Raw genomic sequence first — 19,958 nt, 5'->3', positions numbered from 1 at the left:
TGAGCGGGCCCACGTGGTTACGGTAGGCGCTGCTACAGCCTGCTCCTGCCTCTGATGACCCGCTCCGCCATCACCGCAACCCCCTTCCCTGCAGCCATTGGACTATAAGATGCACTCCCCACTTTCCCCCAAAATTTTGGGGGGGAAAAAGTGCGTCTTATAGTCTGAAAAATACGGTATACAGCAACATAAAACATAATCTCATCTGCATCCATTTATGGCTGAAAAACAGTCTTGTCATAGGGTCTTGCTTTATTTGCCTTTTGCAGTCTCTATGAACCATAATACATAGCCAGTTTATTCAGGAGAGTAGATAAACTGTCTGCAGACTTAATTCGTCATGGCTTCTGATGAAATTCACTGTGAATGGTATTCTGAGCTGCCTGCAACCTAATCAGTGGCAGCTTCAGACTCACTTTATTTGGACCAAACTGCCACCTGGAAGAAATGAGAGCAGGTTGCTGCGCATTGACTTCCTTCAGATGTCAGTTACATCCTAGGAGAACAGGTACGAACATTGCTGGAATGGCGCCAACATCAGAAACTAGTATAAGCTGATGTTATTTTTATGAGTGAATATAACAATTGAGATGTGGTTTTCCAAGTAGTGGACAACTTTTATAAGGGAAAAATTTTCTTAAATGCTAAAAATATTATTTATTTTTTTTTTAATTTTGCACCTTTGACCTTTTATAGCCTTTGTGCTATGTCTGCATTGTCTAAAATTATATATTTGGGAATCTGTCAGTGAGTTTAGTGGGAGAATTTAAAGCCACCAACGCACATTAGACTAACATTGGCCAATCCTGCTGATAGTAATGGGTTCACCTGTCCGTCTAATATGCATGGGGCCCTGGACAGATGATTGTGGGGCAGTTAAGGATCTAGAATGTCCGACTGCGAATTCTTTTATTCTCCCTGAGATAAGCCGCTGCCAGAAACATTTGGTTGTGGCTTTCTCATTGAGAACATATGAGCAATTGGCAGACAGGGTTGCCAACTTAGTATACAATTTTTTCTGGAGAAGTGGACCAAAATTTATGGACATTTTGCCACTCTCCCATAAAGACCATGCCCCATAAAGACCATGCCCCCATAACGACACCCAGAATACAAGCAGAAACTGATAATTACTCCCATGAAGATGAAGCTCCAGCAACAACTTCCTCGGACAAATGGTAAAATTAAAATTCCATTTATTCAATTCATTTTAAAAGCAGGTTCCAAAAATGTACAGAGGAGATAAGCCTCATGACAGCTGACTGAGCTTCCAGATATCCATATTATGGTGAGCTGAATCAAACAACTTTATCTGATAATTACACTCAGTGTACATGGAAGAAAGGGGTACTGTGCAATGTGTGTACACAGAATAATACAGATACTGAGTATTACACTCTTCCACTAGTAAAGGGTGTCCATCATCCAAATCCAGAAGGTTAATAAATAATAAATTAATAAAAAAATCCAATTTTATTTCAATCCAATTTTATTTAGTCCATTAAAAAAACCTCAAATTTAAAATAGTGATCCATATTGCAATAACAGACGATGCATTTTGGACTTAACGTCCTTAGATGTAGAATAAGGACGTTAAGTCTGAAACACGTCCTCTGTTATTGCAATATGGATCACTATTTTAAATTGGAGTTTTATTAATGGACTAAATAAAATTGGATTTTTTTATTAACCTTCTGGATATGGATGCTGGACACCCTTTTCTAGTGGATGTTTGTGGACTTTTGGCCATACCTCTTATGTCCCTGCAGCGTCTGGATTTACAAGCCTCCTGCAGGACTGGGTGAGCTGAACAAATTTCTTCTTTTCTGAGTATTACACTCAGTATACAGGACAGAAGAAGTGGTGCTATACAGTGTATATATACAGAATTCTACAAATAATGAGAATCACACCCACTATACAGGACAAGAGAAGTGCTACCATGCAGTGTATATCCACAGAAGTAGGCATGCGCATTCAGCAGTGGATCGCTTCTGTGTTGTCTTTGAGCAAGCCACTGACTGACACATCGGTGGACTGCTTATCTCTGGGAGAACAATAAGATTAGCAGTCCAAAATCGGACATGTGCCATAGACATCTCCCCTGACAGTAAGCCAGCGCCCCCATACAGATAAGCTAGTTGGATGAACCTATCGATATGGGCAGGTTCAGCTGACAATTTGGATCATCTTTCTAGAACACAAGAACATATTAAGAACCTCTGGCCTTTAAAATATGAATGCCAAAATTATACCAGTCCGAATTTTGTGTGCACAGGAAGCATGAAAAAGTGTGCTGCTGCATACTGTATCATATGCTGAGATTACCTACACAGAGTGTATAATGTGTTGTAATTAGGCATACGGAGTGTATCACCCTCTGGAATTAGGTACATATCTCTGCATAACATGCTAGGATTAGATACATCGAGTGTATCAAATGCTGGGATCAGATAGCATTGCTGAGGGCTGTTTCGCAAATTATGAGATTAGATATGCAGCACTGCAGGCTCTTTCACACATTATTGGATTTGATACATATCTCTACAGGTTGTTTCATTCATGATGCGGATTACATACATGGGATCGACAGCTGTATCACACGTGATGGGGATTAAATACATGACTCTGCGGGCTGTATCACACGTGATGGGAATTAGATACATGGCTCTGCTGGCTGTACCACACATGATGGGGATTAATTCTGTGGACTGTATCACACATGATTGGATTAGATTCATGGCTCTGCTATGTCAGTGTAAGGGGTGCTTCACACACAGCGAGCTCGCTGCCGAGATCGCTGCTGAGTCACGCTTTTTGTGACGCAGCAGTGACCTCATTAGCGATCTCGCTGTGTGTGACACTGAGCAGCGATCTGGCCCCTGCTGCGAGATCGCTGCTCGTTACACACAGCCCTGGTTCGTTTTCTTCAAAGGCGCTCTCCCGCTGTGACACACAGATCGCTGTGTGTGACAGCGAGAGAGCGACAAATGAAGCGAGCAGGAGCCGGCGTCTGGCAGCTGCGGAGGCTGGTAACTAAGATAAACATCGCGTAACCAAGGTGGTTACCCGATATTTACCTTAGTTACCAGCCTCCGCAGCTCTCACGCTGCCTGTGCTGCCGGCTCCGGCTCTCTGCACATGTAGCTGCTGTACACATCGGGTTAATTAACCCGATGTGTACTGTAGCTAGGAGAGCAAGGAGCCAGCGCTAAGCAGTGTGCGCGGCTCCCTGCTCTCTGCACATGTAGCTGCATTACACATCGGGTTAATTAACCCGATGTGTACTGTAGCTAGGAGAGCAAGGAGCCAGCGCTAAGCAGTGTGCGCGGCTCCCTGCTCTCTGCACATGTAGCTGCATTACACATCGGGTTTATTAACCCGATGTGTACTGTAACTAGGAGAGCAAGGAGCCAGCGCTCAGTGTGCGCGGCTCCCTGCTCCCTGCACACACTAAGCTAAGCGGCGTGCGCTGGTAACTAATGTAAACATCGGGTAGCCATACCCGATGTTTACCTTAGTTACCAGTGTCCGCAGCTTCCAGACGCCGGCTGGGGGCTGTTCACTGGTCGCTGGTGAGATCTGCCTGTTTGACAGCTCACCAGCGACCATGTAGCGATGCAGCAGCGATCCTGACCAGGTCAGATCGCTGGTCGGATCGCTGCTGCATCGCTAAAGTGTGAAGGTACCCTAAGACTTTTTAAGATATCTGTAATAAAGGAACATATGAATGAGGGTTACAGAGACAAAGCAGAGGTCAATAAGTGCTCAGAGCACAGTAGCCTGATTGCTACACTGCTGTGCAGTAAACACTGTGGTGACAGCGGCGGGAAGCGGAGATCAGCAGGCTACTACTGGAAGAAGTCTCCACCATAGAAACTGAGCTTGCCTCATCTTCGTTTGTCATATATCGGCATCTCCTGCTACCTCTGGCACTGAACACTGTGACTGGTGACTGGCGGAAACTGTAGCTTGCAGCGCATCTGTGGTCTACAACAAAGTGGCAACTGGCTCCCCTCACAGCTGTGGCCTACGTTAAATAGCTCAAGAGGCATGCTTAGTTCACAGATGGAGACAATCACAGTGTAGGAGATACGACATTTGCCTCTGCCCTGCATTATATATGGGTATTCCTTATATACAATACACAGGTACAAAATATACGTGATCCCTGAACCCACCTACCCTCCAGAGAACCTATACAGTTATATAGTATCTCACTAAAGTGAGTACACACCTCACATTTTTGTATATATTTTATGACATCTTTTCATAGGATAACACTGAAGATATTGATACAATATAAAATGTAAAGTAGTCAGTGTACAGCTTGTATAACAGTGTAAATTAGCTGTGGCCACTAAATAACTCCACATACAGCCATTAATATGTAAACTACTGGCAACAAAAGTGAGTACACCTCTAAGTGAAAATGGCCAAATTGTGCCCATTGTCAATATTTTGTATGGCCACAATTCTTTTCAAGCACTGAGCTTGACAGGTTGCCTCTGGAAACCTCTTCCATTCCTCCAAGACGACATCACGGAGCTGGTGGATGTTAGAGACCTTGCACTCCTTCGCCTTCCATTTGAGGATGCCACACAGATACGCAATAGGGTTAAGGTCTGGAGACATGCTCGACCAGTCCAGCACCTTTATCCTCAGTTTTTTTTAACATACTTGCTCCAAATTCACACCTGAGACCTCGTAAGACCCAACTGTGAGACCTAATAAGTCCAGGGAGAGAAAATGGCTAATTAGTCACAATTTGACCATTTTAACTTAGGAGTGTACTCACATTTGTTGCCAGCGGTTTTGACAATAATGGCTGTGTGTTGAGTTATTTAGAGGGCACACCAAATTTAGGCTTTTATACAAACTGTACACTGGCATTTTTTACATTGTATCAATGTGTCATATTTTCAGTCTTGTCCCATATAAAGATCTAATAAAATATTGACAAATATGTGAGGAGTGTACTCACATTTATGATATACTATTTATATACTGTTTATATGGCATATAAATTCTACACTTTTCAGGTGTCAATACTAATTACTAAAAGATATTGAATAACTAGAGCCACTATTTTTAATACTATGTTTTGCCGAAAAATGGCCTAGGGCTTATTTTTAGAGGATGTCTTATTTTTTTTCCATGAACAATCCAGATTTATTCTTGAGCAAAAACAAATCAAAATTTATTCAAATATAATCATATTACATTCTGGAACATCAACATCACTCTACAAACTGTGTGTGTAACACATGTGTCTCTCTATCTGTTCTATCTATCTATTCTTCTAGCTATTATCTATTTATCTATCTATCCATCCATCAATGTATTATCTATCCATCCATCTATGTGTTATCTATCTATCCCTCTATTATCTATCTATCCCTCTATTATCTATCTACCTATCTATCCTTTTATATATATATATATATATATATATATATATATATATATATCCCTCTATCTATTATCTATCTATCCATCTATGTATTATCTATATATCCCTCTATCCCTCTATTATCTATCTATCCAATCTGTTATCCATCTATCCATCTATATAAACACACACACACACACACACACACTGCACATACATGTCAGCCTGTCTCTTCTTTAGCTTTAGACTCTTGAATTGACTTTTAGTCACATGAGGTGATGTCACAAAAGTCCTGGAGCACTGTTATCATAAGGATATAGGATAGTGAGGAACCTGTGAAATTTCCCAGTTTGCTCTCCCATCCCCTTAATGTCAGTCCTGCATACCAGACTGTCCCCTGTTCAGTTCTTTTAGTATCCTGCAATTGAGAGACAATTGATCACATGACTATAAATTCATGGAAGGTCCTTAAACAATCTGAACATCAGAATACAACTTCTAGGGTCCCTAAGCGAGTGGGGCACTGATAAATTGCGAAGTTTGACTCCCCCTAACGCCAGCCATGACTATAACTAGGACTTATTTTTGGAGTACGGCTCACAGTGGCGAAAAAAGTCTTTCGTCAGCCACCAATTGTATATTATAGGCCTCTCTCATCTTTTTAAGTGGGAGAACTTGCACAATTGGTGGCTGACTAAATACTTTTTTCCTCACTGTATATTTCAAGCACACTGCAAAAATCCTGTAAAATCATGCTAGGGCTTATTTTCGGGGAGGTCTTATTTTCGGGGAAACATGGTAAAATGCTGCATAACACATACACATGCACTCATCTATTTGGTCAACCATGGCAAAACCTGTTCTGCGTGGAACTTGTCTTGTTTAACTGCTTATGACAGACACCATGCTTCAGCTTAGTTTCAGGGTGATGACAATCTTCTTAGAGCCTATGTCATCTTTATGTAGAACAACAATTCATTTTTCAGATGCTCAAAGAGTTCTTTGACATGAGGTACCATGTTGAACTTCCAGTGACCATTATGAGAGAGGGTGTGAGTGATGACATCAAATTTAACACACTTGCTCCTCATTCACATCCAAGCCCTTGTAACACTAATGAGTCCCATGACACTGGGAAGGGAAATGGCTAATTGGGCACAATTTGGCCATTTTCAGTTGGGGGTGTACACACTTTTGATGCTAGTGGTTTAGACATTAATGGCTGTGTGTTGAGTTAGAAGAAATTTACACTGTTATACAACATGTACACTGACTACTTTACATTGTATCAAACTGTCACATCTTCAGTGTTTTCTCATGAAAAGATATCATAAAATACTTACAAAAATGTGAGGGTGTACACACTTTTGTGATAAACTGTTTATATACTGTATCTGTGTATTACATATAAATACACAATAAATGCCCATATATAATATACAGGTATAGACAGACAGTATACTTGTCACTTTATATGCTCTGCTGGAGGGGTTATGAGGTCAGAGGCCAGTCTCAGCCTAAATTTAGCAGAGCGGCAGTGACAGCAGCCGTTTGCTCAGAGATTACAAGCAGTGATCAGTGGCTATGCCGGAGCTCCATGTATGGCCGGAGCAGTGGACTGACAATCACTAATCATCACTGCTTGTCAAAAAAGTCATTACTGACAAAGATCAAATACATTTCCTGGACATTCTTCACCTCCTATGTGCTGGAGAGTGACTGGGTCAGTGAGAGGCAGTGACAGCCGGCGCCTTCCCTAGAAGCATATAAAATTTCAAAATGAAATAAAACTTATTTAAAAAAAAAATGCAGGCCCCAAATCATAGTGCTTAGCAACATCCCTGTTTGTGTGTATATACTATATAGTGTGAAGTTCATACTACATAGTATATACACCACAGTGTTATAGGCAGACACACACACTCACTTATACTCACACAGTGCTGCCGCAAGATGTTAGAGGCAGAGGTCAGTTTAGCTCTGGCGATCTGATACACTGGGCGGTGATTTACTTATACTCACACAGCGAGTGGTCCTGTGTTTTGGAGAAATGGACTGACTGTCCAGATAAAGCATCCTTCTGACAAAAGCCATTTAAGGTGTTTGGGACTTAAATTGTACTACTGGGTTGAACTTTATGGTCATAAATCAGCTAAAAAGAGCTCAGAAAAAGACATACAAAAATTATTCTTAGCCTAAAATGCATGAATCACCAAAGGTATCCATATCCTATTCAGGCCATTTAATTTCCCAGTATTATGTTTGTGTGCTTTCAGGTATCCATTCTTCTGCTAACATTGATGCTAGTGTTTGCCAGTTTTGGTGTCCAGCTTTTTGCGGGAAAGCTTGCAAAATGTAACGATCCAACTATTGAAACTCGAGTAAGTTATATAATGCATATATATTACAGTAGCTTTCTGGTATATAAAACAAAACCCATATAGCCCTTTAAATATATTATGATGCTCAAAGAAAGGTTAGACTAATTCTTGCAGCAAGGTAATATCTGGCCTTGGTGGGGCATAAAGGAATAAATTGTATTGTAATTCACATTACATAGAAAAATTGTTACATAACTATTCAAGAAACATAATGGTCCCTTGTTTCCTGTATTCTCGAGCACTCGGAAACTCATGTAACAGCTATTTAATTACACCTGAAAATTGGAAATTATTATGTGAAAAACTGTATGTAGAACTACTCATGTACATACATACTGTAGATAGGAGTCCAGGACCTACAAGGAGTTTTTCATTATGTGCAGTTAGGTATGTGATAACCTATAATCTACAAATTGCAACTTTTTACAAAATTGTCTTTTGAAATAACTATACGATTCATTACATATTACATTAAAGTTGATTCAACTACAATTTACAATGTATATGATGTTTCTAACTAGGAAAAGTGCCATGGCATATTTAGGATCAATGTCAGCGTGTCGAAAAATCTCAATCTAAAGTTAAAACCAGGAGAAAAGAAGCCAGGATTTTGGGTTCCAAGAGTTTGGTAAGTACGCTGGAAATATTTTTAGTTTTGCACATATAAAAGTATATGAGAAAAGAGTTGCATCTAAAACCATTTTATATTGTATATAGTTCTTTACTTACAGTGCTGGCCAAAAGTATTGGCACCCCTGCAATTCTGTCAGATAATACTCAGTTTCTTCTTGAAAATGATTGCAATCACAAATTCTTTGGTATTATTGTCTTCATTTAATTTGTCTTCAATGAAAAAAAAAAAATTGTCATAAAGCCAAATTGGATATAATTCCACACCAAACATAAAAAAGGGGGTGGATAAAAGTATTGGCACTGTTTGAAAAATCATGTGATGCTTCTCTAATTTGTGTAGTTAACAGCACCTGTAACTTACCTGTGGCACCTAACAGGTGTTGGCAATAACTAAATCACACTTCCAGCCAGTTGACATGGATTAAAGTTGACTCAACCTCTGTCCTGTGTCCTTGTGTGTACCACATTGAGCATGGAGAAAAGAAAGAAGACCAAAGAACTGTCTGAGGACTTGAGAATCCAAATTGTGAGGAAGCATGTGCTACAAGTCCATCTCCAAAGACCTGAAAGTTCTTGTGTATACGGTGCGCAGTGTCATCAAGAAGTTTAAAGCCCATGGCACTGTGGCTAACCTCCCTAGATGTGGAAGGAAAAGAAAAATTGACGAGAGATTTCAACGCAAGATTTTGCGGATGGTGGATAAAGAACCTCGACTAACATCCAAACAAGTTCAAGCCGCCCTGCAGTCCGAGGGTACAACAGTGTCAACCCGTACTATCCGTCGGCGTCTGAATGAAAAGGGACTGTATGGTAGGATACCCAGGAAGACCCCACTTCTTACCCCGAGACATAAAAAAGCCAGGCTGGAGTTTGCTAAAACGTTTTGGAAGAATGTTCTCTGGTCAGATGAGACAAAAGTAGAGCTTTTTGGGAAAAGCCATCAACATAGAGTTTACAGAAAAAAAAAGAGGCATTCAAAGAAAAGAACACGGTCCCTACAGTCAAATATGGCAGAGGTTCAATGATGTTTTGGGGTTGCTTTGCTGCCTCTGGCACTGGACTGCTTGACCGTTTGCATGACATTATGAAGTCTGAAGACTACCAACAAATTTTGCAGGATAATGTAGGGCTCAGTGTGAGAAAGCTGGGTTTTCCTCAGAGGTCATGGGTCTTCCAGCAGGACAATGACCCAAACACACACTTCAAAAAGCACTAGAAAATGGTTTGAGAGAAAGCACTGGAGACTACTAAAGTGGCCAGCAATGAGTTCAGAATCCCATAGAGCACCTGTGGAGAGATCTCAAAATGGCAGTTTGGAGAAGGCACCCTTCAAATCTCAGGGACCTGGAGCAGTTTGCCAAAGAAGAATGGTCTAAAATTCCAGCAGAGCATTGTAAGAAACTCATTGATAGCTACCGGAAGCGGTTGTTCGCAGTTATTTTGGCTAAAGATTGTGCAACCAAGTATTAGGCTAAGGGTGCCAATACTTTTGTCTGGCCCATTTTTGGAGTTTTGTGTGAAATGATCAATGATTTAATTTTTGTTTCATTCCCTTTTGTGTTTTTTTCATTGCAAGCAAAATACATGAAGATAATAATACCAAACAATTTGTGATTGCAATAATTTTCAAGAAGAAACTGAGTATTACCTGACAGAATTGCAGGGGTGCCAATACTTTTGGCCAGCACTGTACATGTATGCTGCACATGCAACATACACATAAGAAACAAACTGAATGCATGAATACAAAATATAGACTGCTATAAGTGACAGCGTGCTATCTGTAATCCCAGCCAACAGGTGCTATGCAAAGCAGCAATACCAAAAGACATGCAGAGATGTTTCCCCCACGAGGAGGCACCTTGAGCAGTATTGGATTTTAAACAGGTTCCAGATGGGCAACCTACCCTGTATCACCATCCACTACAGTCTTTGTGACCGTTGGTCAACCTGTTCAATATGGAACATGATATCCGTTGAGTTCTAAATTATTTTCCTCTTCACCCTGTGCTCTGATGAGTTTGTGCATAGTCTTTGACTTCCACAAATAATTTCACACCCAATCTGACATTGATCAATATCTTGTGCAATGTTAAGGTTATCATAATCTTCTTAAAGGACTAAAGGGGAGCGTTTCTCCTTGTGGAGAGTTCCAAGCCGGCGTAAGGAGACATTCAGGTTATGCAATGTTCCTCTGGGAATTGAAATATCCTAATTTCTTTAGAGAAGAACAAGACTTGAACTCAAGGGACACTAATTATATGAAGGTATCCTAAAAGTCACTATCGACCCTTTACCAAGTTTTGACACATGGTTTTGGAAAAGGAGCAAGCCTTAGAGGAGTTACCCCTTCAATCCTCTATCAGAGGACTTTCACAAAGCCAAATCAGATCTCCTGCATTGCACTGATGAGATGCAAACGCCACAAAATACATGTCTGCAAACGGAGTGTTAACCTCTTACTGACATTGGACGTACTGGGTACGTCCTAGCTCATGTCGGTATACTCACTACCTATATAAAGAGAAGGGCTGCACACCAGTGACAGTGCAAGTGGAATAAATGTAAAGCAGAAACTGCTGTATGAATACTGACATGAACAATACAATAGCTATATGTAGAAATGAAAGTATGAAAATGGAATCTGCATAACTGCCATGAACTTTAAGAATAAGGAGAAATTTGGCTATTGAATTGTTCAATGCAAAAAAGCCCCAACACCTCATCACTGTATTTTCTATGTTGGAGTCCCTAGCTAATGTTGTCCTCTCTTGCAGTTAAAAAACCTACTGTGTATGGGAAGTGGAGACCCAGGCTATATACAGTATGTATAATGTGGACTGGCAATAGGTGTGGGTGTCGCCGGGTTCACAAACAAAAGACTACAAATAAATTAAGAAATAACGTCTGGAACACCATTCTAAGTCTGAAGTGGGTGCAAAAACCCTAAAAAAATCTTCACTTTATAAAGAGAAGGGCTGCACACCAGTGGCAGTGCAAGGGGAATAAATGTAAAGCAGAAATTGCTGTATGAATACTGACATGACCAATACAATAGCTATATGTAGAACTGAAAGTATGAAAATGAAATCTGCATGAACTTTAAGAATAAGGAGAAATTTGGCTATTGAATTGATCAATGCAACAGAGCCCCAACACCTCGTCACGGTATTCTCTACATTGGGGTCCCTAGCTAATGTGTGTCATCTCTTGCAGTTAAATAACTTACCGTGTATGGGAAGCTGAGACCCAGGCACCCAGTTCAGACTTAGAATGGTGTTCCAGACGTTATTTCATAGTATCATAGTATCATAGTTTTTAAGGTTGAAGGGAGACTCTAAGGGCGGCTTTGCACCTTGCGACATCGCAAGCCGATGCTGTGATGTCGCACGCGATAGTCCCCGCCCCGTCGCAGGTACGATATCGTGTGATATCTGGCGTAGCGAAAACTATCGCTACGCCAGCTTCACATGCACTCACCTGCCCTGCGACCGTCGCTCTGGCCGGCGACCCGCCTCCTTCCTAAGGGGGCGGGTCGTGCGGCGTCATAGCGACGTCACACGGCAGGCGGCCAATAGCGGCGGAGATGAGCAGGATGTAAACCTGTGGCAAACAAGCTCCAATAGGGAAAAAAAATTCCTTCCTGACTCCAATAAGACTAGTTCCATGGATCAACACTCTGTCATAAAATCTAATATACATAACTGGTAATATTAAATTTTTCAAGAAAAGCGTCCAGGCTCTGCTTAAATGTTAGTAGGGAATAACTCATTACAACATCATGCGGCAGAGAGTTCCATAGTCTCACTGCTCGTACAGTAAAGAATCCTCGTCTGTGATTATAATTAAACCTTCTTTCCTCAAGACGTAGCGGATGCCCCCGTGTTCCAGTCGCAGGCCTAGGTGTAAAAAGATCTTTGGAAAGGTCTCTGTACTGCCCCCTCATATATTTATATATTTCTTAATTAATTTAATTGGTATACTCATTGTCGGCTGCCGCGAGCAGCCGGCGGTGAGTTACGCACTTGTCAGCTGATTTAAACAGCTAACATGTGCAGCTATCAGGCATGAGTGGATTCGTTCTCCACTCGTGCCTGTTAACCCCTTGCACCGCGCTGTCAACATGTGACAGTACAGTGTACATCGCAACCCGTGGTAAGATCTCACTCACCCGGCTCCATCGGAAGTCATGTCACGAGATCACGTGGAGCCGATGGTTGCCATGGTAGCACAGGGTCATGTGATGACTCCTGTAGCTATTATGAGTCAGTTCCTATAACAGCCGGCAGAGCGCCATCTCTAAGAGGAGAGCAGTTTTCCTGCAGATCAGAGCAATGCTTCTCTCATCTAATGAACAAGTGATCAGACTGCTGATCTTTATAGTCCCCTAGGGGAACTAGTAAATTAAAAAAAAAAGATGAAATAAAGTTTTAAAAAATTTAAAAAATAAAAAAAACTAAAAGTTCAAATTAGCTCCCATTCTCCCCATTGAAAATTAAAGGGTTAAAAAAATGAAAAAAAAATACACACATTTGGTATTGCCGCGTTCAGAAACGCCCGATCTATAAAAATATAAAATCAATTATTCTGAACAGTAAAAGGAGTAGCGGCATAAAAAAATTCCATACACCAAAATTACGTTTTTTGGTCCTCACAAATTTTGCGCAAAATGCAATAACAGGTGATCAAAACATATCATCTGTGCAAAAATGGTACTTTTAAAAATGTCAGCTCGAGACGTAAAAAATAAGCCATCACTGAGCCATAGTCCTGAAAAATGAGAACGCTACAGTTTCGGAATATGGCGCAAAAAGTGCGCCACTTTTTTTGCATAAAAGTCTACTTTTTTTTTAACCCCTTAGATAAAGTAAACCTATACATGTTTGGTGTCTAGAAATTCATACTGACCTGAGACATCACACCGATACATCAGTTTTACCATATAGTGAATATTCCAAAAACAATTGTGCAATCACACTTTGCAATTTTTCCGTACTTGGATTTTTTTTGCCATTTTCCAGTACACTATATTGTGTACTGGAAATACTTATCATTTCATTTAAAAGTACAACTCGTACTGCAAAAAATTATTCCTCACATGGCAATTTTGACAGAAAAATAAAAAAGTTACGGCTCTCGGAAGAAGGGGAGCAAAAACAAAAACGGAAAAACCGAAAATTGCCCTGGGGTGAAGGGGTTCATTTAACTTCTTATACAAGTCATGCGTCAAGGCTCACTAAAGGGTCGATATTGACTTTTAGGATTGCTACATCCTATAATTTTCACTAGATTCAAGACTCTCAAGAAGGTAGTTGCATATCAATACTCTCAAGTGAGATAGCGTTCTGTGATGTTTTATAGTTTTAAGATTGAAAGAAAATATAAGTCCATTGAGTTCAACCTATAACCTGACATAGTTATCTAAAGGATGGCAAAAATCAAATGAAGCAGATGCTATTTACGCTTTATTAATGCAAAAATTACTTACCAATTCCAGATATGGTAATCAAGAAATCAACATCCCATCTCCAGAATCTAATACCTATACCGTGTAATCGTGTATTAGTATATTTATAAAGAAATGTACTCAGGAACTCCTTGAACTTGTTTAGTGAATCAATCATTACAGCACCATATGGCATAGTGCGCTATAGTCTCACTGCTCTTGTAGTAAAGAATCACCATCTGTAAGGAGGATTATTGTTAATTATTGATCACACTATTGTTAGTTATTTCTGATCTTGTTATTCCTTGCATATAAATATCTTAATTGTATCCATAGACCAGGATTTTCTAGGGCATTGCAAGCATAGATGATAGTATTTTGGGGAGCAATTTGCGTCTATGTCTAGAGTGCCAATATCTGCGGTCAGGTAGTGCCTTCTATAGGTTCCAGCAGGATGCATCTAGTATATCTGATGTTTAATAAGCTGTGAGATCTGTTTTTTTTTTTCACATGGGATCAATCCCCCTGTAGAATGTTTTTAACCACATTTTTTCACTATCTGTGTTGTTTACACTGGAGATCAAAATGAGAGAACAACACACAACTTCTGAAATGTTAAGGTAATTGTGTAGTCATATGCAATTATATCCTAACATGAGTAAACTAGCGGTATTTTAAGTGTATTTCATAAATTTAATTTTTTCAAAAGCATATACTAGATGGATAGAGTAACTAGTGTAGCAAGTGCAGCCAGAACGGTTGAGGAAGATGGTACAGCCAGACATGACGGACAAAGTCACTAGTGTAGCAGGTGCAGCCGGGATGGCTAGAGCAGATGGTACAGCAATGCAGGACGGACAGAGTCAATAGTGTAGCAGGTGTGGCCAGGACGGCTGGGACAGATGTGACAATCGGGAACAGGACAGTAACAGGGGTATGGCTGGGGCATGGAGACAAGAAAAGGGATTGCACATTTAATCTGGGATGCACAGTGGACAAGGGGACTTGGGGGACAAGGGGACCACTAACTAACCATGTTGCACAGGCACCTGCCCTAGTGTGAAAGTGCCTTAAGTATCCGTACCTAACTGCAATAGTCTGAGAGGCACTTCCAGAAAATGGTGCACTGCCCTTTAAAAGAAGGCCAGCTGTATGTACGCATGCCCTAAAAGCACTCTTGGAGGACCTGTATGGCATGCACAGGCCACAGAAGGAGGAAGCAGGGGAGGCCCACGTGGAGGACCATGCCGACACTACAGACACTACAGAAACATTTTCTGCAAGAGGGTGAAGGGACTCAGAAAATGAGTGTAAATCAAGGTGTTTGAGATTCATGTGAGTGTGTGTAAGTTTGTGGAGTGGGGATTGTGCTTTTGGAAAGGAGAGGGAAGAGAATGTGAGTAGGCTGTTGTCAGACAGGGATAGAGGTAAATTAGAGAGGTTAGATAGGGAACAAAGGTGGGTGAAGATGAAGTCCAGTGTGTGGACATCTTTGTGAGTGGCTGGGGAGGACCATTGAGCGAGGCTCAAGGAGTGAGTGTTAGAAGCTGAGTGGGAAGTGTCAATGGGGATGTTGAAGTCACCCATGATGATGGTGGGGTTGTCAGCAGAAAGGAAATTAAGTAGCCAGGTGGTAAAGTGGTAAAAACGGTGGTGGCTGACCCTGGGGGGCTGTAATTGGCAGCCACTTGAAGGTTGGAGGGGGAGTAGATTCAGACAGAGTGACGGATGGTGGAAGTGGAATTGGGGTGAAGGAGCAGTTATCTTATAGGAGAAAACATACTCCTCCACCATGCTTGTTGCTGGGGGTGTGAGTAAGATGGTATCGACGATAAGAAAGTGCATCTGGAGAGGCTGTGTCAGAGGGGGTGAGCCAGGTTTCCATGATGATGAGAGAGGAAAGTTTCTTAGTGATGAAAAGATCATGGATGTATGAAAATTTGTTGCAGACAGAGCGATTGCTCCATGGAGCTCCTGTTAGAGAGGCTGGGGAGATGGAGCTGGATGCATGGGTATAAGGTTAGAAAGGTTGCAAAAATTCATGATACATCATAGATAGGAGGTAGAAGTGACTGTGGGGATGCGGTGAGGAAGGCCAGGATTTGGAGAGTTATCACCAGCAATAAGGAGGAGCAGAAATAGAGTTAGTAAATGGAAGCAGGAGAGGGCATAAGGTGGCTGTTTGTGTTTGGAGACAAAGGATTTTATGTTGAGGAACAGATCTGAGGAGAAGGTTAAATAGGTGGATGGGGAGGATAGAGGGAGGGATAGCCAGTTTTTTTCTAGGTGTAGGGATTAGGTTGGGATAATAGGAAGTGAAGGATTATAGGGGGTGATAGTGGAAAGAATCAGAAACATTGTTTACAGTGGCTATGTATACAGTTTCCTTCAGTTCCCTTCTGTTCCCTTCTGTTCCCTTCTGTTTCAATTCTGGACTAAGGGTAGCGTCTCACTAAACGATGTACCAGCGATTCCGACCATGATATGACCTGGTCAGGATCACTGGTGCATCGCTACATGGTCGATGGTGAGCTGTCAATCAGGCAGATCTCACCAGCAACCAGTGACCAGCCACCAGCCAGCAGCGACTCGTGGAAACGATGCTGCGCTTGGTAATCAAGGTAAATATCGGGTAATTAAGCAAAATGCTTTGCTTGGTTACCTGATATTTACCCTGGTTTCCAGCGCACACCGCTTAGTGCTGGCTCCCTGCACTCGTAGCCAGGGTACACATCGGGTTACTAAGCAAAGAGCTTTGCTTAGTTACCCGATGTGTACTATGGCTACATGTGCAGGGAGCCAGCACTGGCAGCCTGAGAGCGGCGTACGCTAGTAACCAAGATAAATATTGGGTAACAAAGCAAAAGCGCTTCGCTTGGTTACCCAATGTGTACCTTGGTTACCAGCGTCCGCAGCTTCCAGACGCCGGCTCCCTGCTCCCTGCACATTCAGTTCATTGCTCTCTCACTGTCAAACACAGCGATGTGTGCTTCACAGCGGGAGAGCAACGAGCAAAAAATGAACCAGCGCTCTGTGTAACGATCAGTGATTTCACAGCAGGGGCCAGGTCACTGCTTAGTGTCACACACAGCGAGATCGCTGATGAGGTCACTGGTACGCCACAAAACCTGTGACTCAGCAGCAATCTCGCTATGTGAGAAGTACCCCTAATTCATTATAGGATACTTTTACGATACACTTAGATGATGCAAAAGCAGACTAAAGTCTAATCAGACTTGTTACTCACAATATACAGTAAAGCTGGGTTCACACATAGCGACAGCGACAACGACATCGCTGTTACGTCACCATTTTCTGTGACGTAACTGCGACCTTGTAAGTCGCTGTTATGATCGCTGCTTAGCTATCAAACACAGCGACGCAGCAGCGATCATAATGTCGCTACATGTGCAGAGAGCATGGAGCCGCGCACACTGCTTAGCGCTGGCTCCTTGCTCTCCTAGCTACAGTACACATCGGGTTAATTAACCCGATGTGTACTGCAGCTATATGTCACAGTGCAGAGAGCAGGGAGCGGCGCACACTGCTTAGCGCTGGCTCCTTGCTCTCCTAGCTACAGTACACATAGGGTTAATTACCCGATGCGTACTGCAGCTACATGTGCACAGAGCAGGAGCCGGCACTAGCAGCAAGAGCGGCGGAGGCTGGTAACGAAGGTAAATATCGGGTAACCAGGGAAAGGTCTTCCCTTGGTTACCCGATGTTTACCTTGGTTACAGCTTACCGCAGCTGCCAGACGCCGGCTCCTGCTCCCTGCTCGCTTCATTTCGTCGCTCTCTCGCTGTCAAACACAGCGATGTGTGCTTCACAGCGGGAGAGCGACGACGAAAAAATGAAGCAGGACATTCAGCAACGAGCAACGACCTCACAGCAGGGGCCAGCTCGTTGCTGGATGTCACACACAGCGACAGCGACGGGACGTCGCTGCAACGTCACAGAAAATGGTGACGTAGCAGCGACGTCGTTGTCGTCGTCGCTGTGTGTGACACCACCTTTAATACTTAAAAATTCATTCAGGTGTGAAACATAGATAAGGGGCCTGTACTCATCTTGATCAGTTAATCAAAGCTTAGCCAGATGTAGGATGTCACAGGAAGAATAAACAAGCGGCTCATAAAGAAAAGTGGGAAGGGGTTAGTGGTGTGGGCAGTTTCAGTTTAAAATATACCAGGTACAATTAGCGCAGTCCATCAGTATCACTATTATACTTGCTGTTAATTTCATTCACATATTATAATTATTCCATTACTCACAGGGCAAATCCTCGAAACTTCAATTTTGACAATGTCGGAAATGCAATGCTGGCTTTGTTTGAAGTGCTGTCTTTAAAAGGCTGGGTAGAAGTCCGGGATGTTATTATTCATCGTGTTGGACCAGTGAGTTTATATATACTGTGAAATGTTGTTTTATAGTTCAGTGCTATTCATAATCATTGCACATGCAATAACATTATTCTCTTTGCAGATACATGGAATATATATTCATGTGTTTGTGTTTCTTGGCTGCATGATCGGCCTTACACTTTTTGTTGGTGTGGTCATTGCCAACTTCAATGAAAACAAGGTAAGATTTTACCATCTAAACCATATAATTAAATGGCATATAATTATGAGATAAAACGTCCCATAACTTTTCAGGCCTATTTTCTAGATTCATTTGATTATAGTTAAAGAAATTGCCTAACTGCATAACATTTTTTTACCGCTACCATGATTCTCCACCACTCTTTGTGTTCAGGACTACTGTTGACACAACTGAAGACAGTTGCAAAGATAACATGTAGTGTCTACCTATCATCCTTGTAGACCTGTGATCAGAAGATAGAAGGGGACCATGTGTTAGCACAGGAGTGACAGGGAATTGGTAAAATGCAGCGAAAAAATTAGCATATTAAAATCTAATGTGCCCAACACTTTATCAAGGGAACCAAATAAATGTACAGGGTAATACATGTGTCTGCAAGGGTTGATTTTTCAGTGCTGGCACATCAATTAGCTACAAAATAGGGAACATTTTTATTAGTGTACTAGGACCTATGCCGCTACACAACTACGGTAGTTTCAGGAAATCATTCTCAAACAGAAATGACACTGGAACGACCGAGCGCTTCCATATAAACTGTCAAGTATGTGCAAGAGCAGGGTTCTTATTCCTCCCCTGCTCATAACAGCTGCACACGGGACCACAAAGCAGTGACAGCCAATGCTGACAAGACAGGGAGATAAGAATGCGTACAATGTCAGTGTATGTGTGCCGCCATTGCTACTTCCTGTGTATAGTGGCCATACACTGCTCTGGGATCCTATGTGCAGTGAGCGGCTGCTATAGACAAGAGACGGATGAAAACTTTATCTTCAACACACTAATACTCTGCCATTCCTGTGTCATTGTGTGCATGACTTTGGCGTTACATCAGGCAATGTTTCAAAGGAAGCATTGTCAATCTTCACTAATCGAGGGGCAAAGTATTGTAAAAGAGGAGACAGAAAGGTGCACCAAGCCCTTTGCCATGCCAAGGGTGCTCCAAAGCCTCCTCATTTACATGTTTATTAGAACTGTTTCTCTGTAAAACACATTTATTAAAATCTATAGTACCAGTATGAGTATTATAGGGGTCAAATCGACTGTATGGAATCTAAATAGTTTTGGGGGTAACAAATTCCCTTTAACCTTATTTTATTGCTTTGGAGATTAGATACTAATATTATGTAGACAACTCATTCTGTATTTTTTTTCTTTTTTCTTGAGAAAAAAAACCTCTTTACATGGAAATACTGAATACTTGATATTGTTATTTTATACCACCAAAGCATTACAAATTTTTTTTAGAAAACCTTACATGTGAATGCAGCCTAAAGCTAAAATGTGGTCTTGTTCTAAGCTCCACAGGTGACACTGGACCGTTTCCCACAAAACTATATATATGTTCAGGGTTTCCTGCTGTAAAAAAGGCCATTAATAGATTAGATTGCATTTGTATGGTAACCGGTTATCTTTCACCTATTTTTGGCTGTTCCTTTCTTTGATATATGTATGTCATAGATGCATAAAAGAACACGACCAGCTTTGGTGTCCCACTTCTCCT

General features: G+C 41.6%; 1 protein-coding gene across 4 annotated transcripts in view; it reads left to right on the top strand.

Annotated features, from left to right (window-relative positions):
• NALCN (sodium leak channel, non-selective) overlaps positions 1-19,958 on the top strand; it is a 1,011,261-nt gene that overhangs the window by 922,254 nt on the left and 69,049 nt on the right. For all 4 annotated transcript variants that reach the window (XM_075336708.1, XM_075336707.1, XM_075336706.1 and 1 more), the window contains 4 exons: positions 7,669-7,773; positions 8,295-8,401; positions 18,129-18,249; positions 18,338-18,436. In XM_075336708.1, the coding sequence (XP_075192823.1) occupies positions 7,669-7,773; positions 8,295-8,401; positions 18,129-18,249; positions 18,338-18,436 (432 nt within the window). The remainder of the gene's footprint in view (positions 1-7,668; positions 7,774-8,294; positions 8,402-18,128; positions 18,250-18,337; positions 18,437-19,958) is intronic.

The sequence above is a fragment of the Anomaloglossus baeobatrachus genome, chromosome 2 (genome assembly GCF_048569485.1).
Source record: "Anomaloglossus baeobatrachus isolate aAnoBae1 chromosome 2, aAnoBae1.hap1, whole genome shotgun sequence".
In the NCBI taxonomy this organism is placed as follows: Eukaryota; Metazoa; Chordata; class Amphibia; order Anura; family Aromobatidae; genus Anomaloglossus; species Anomaloglossus baeobatrachus.
Note: the sequence above shows the minus strand (reverse complement) of the source record. Positions and strands in the feature narration are given on the sequence as shown.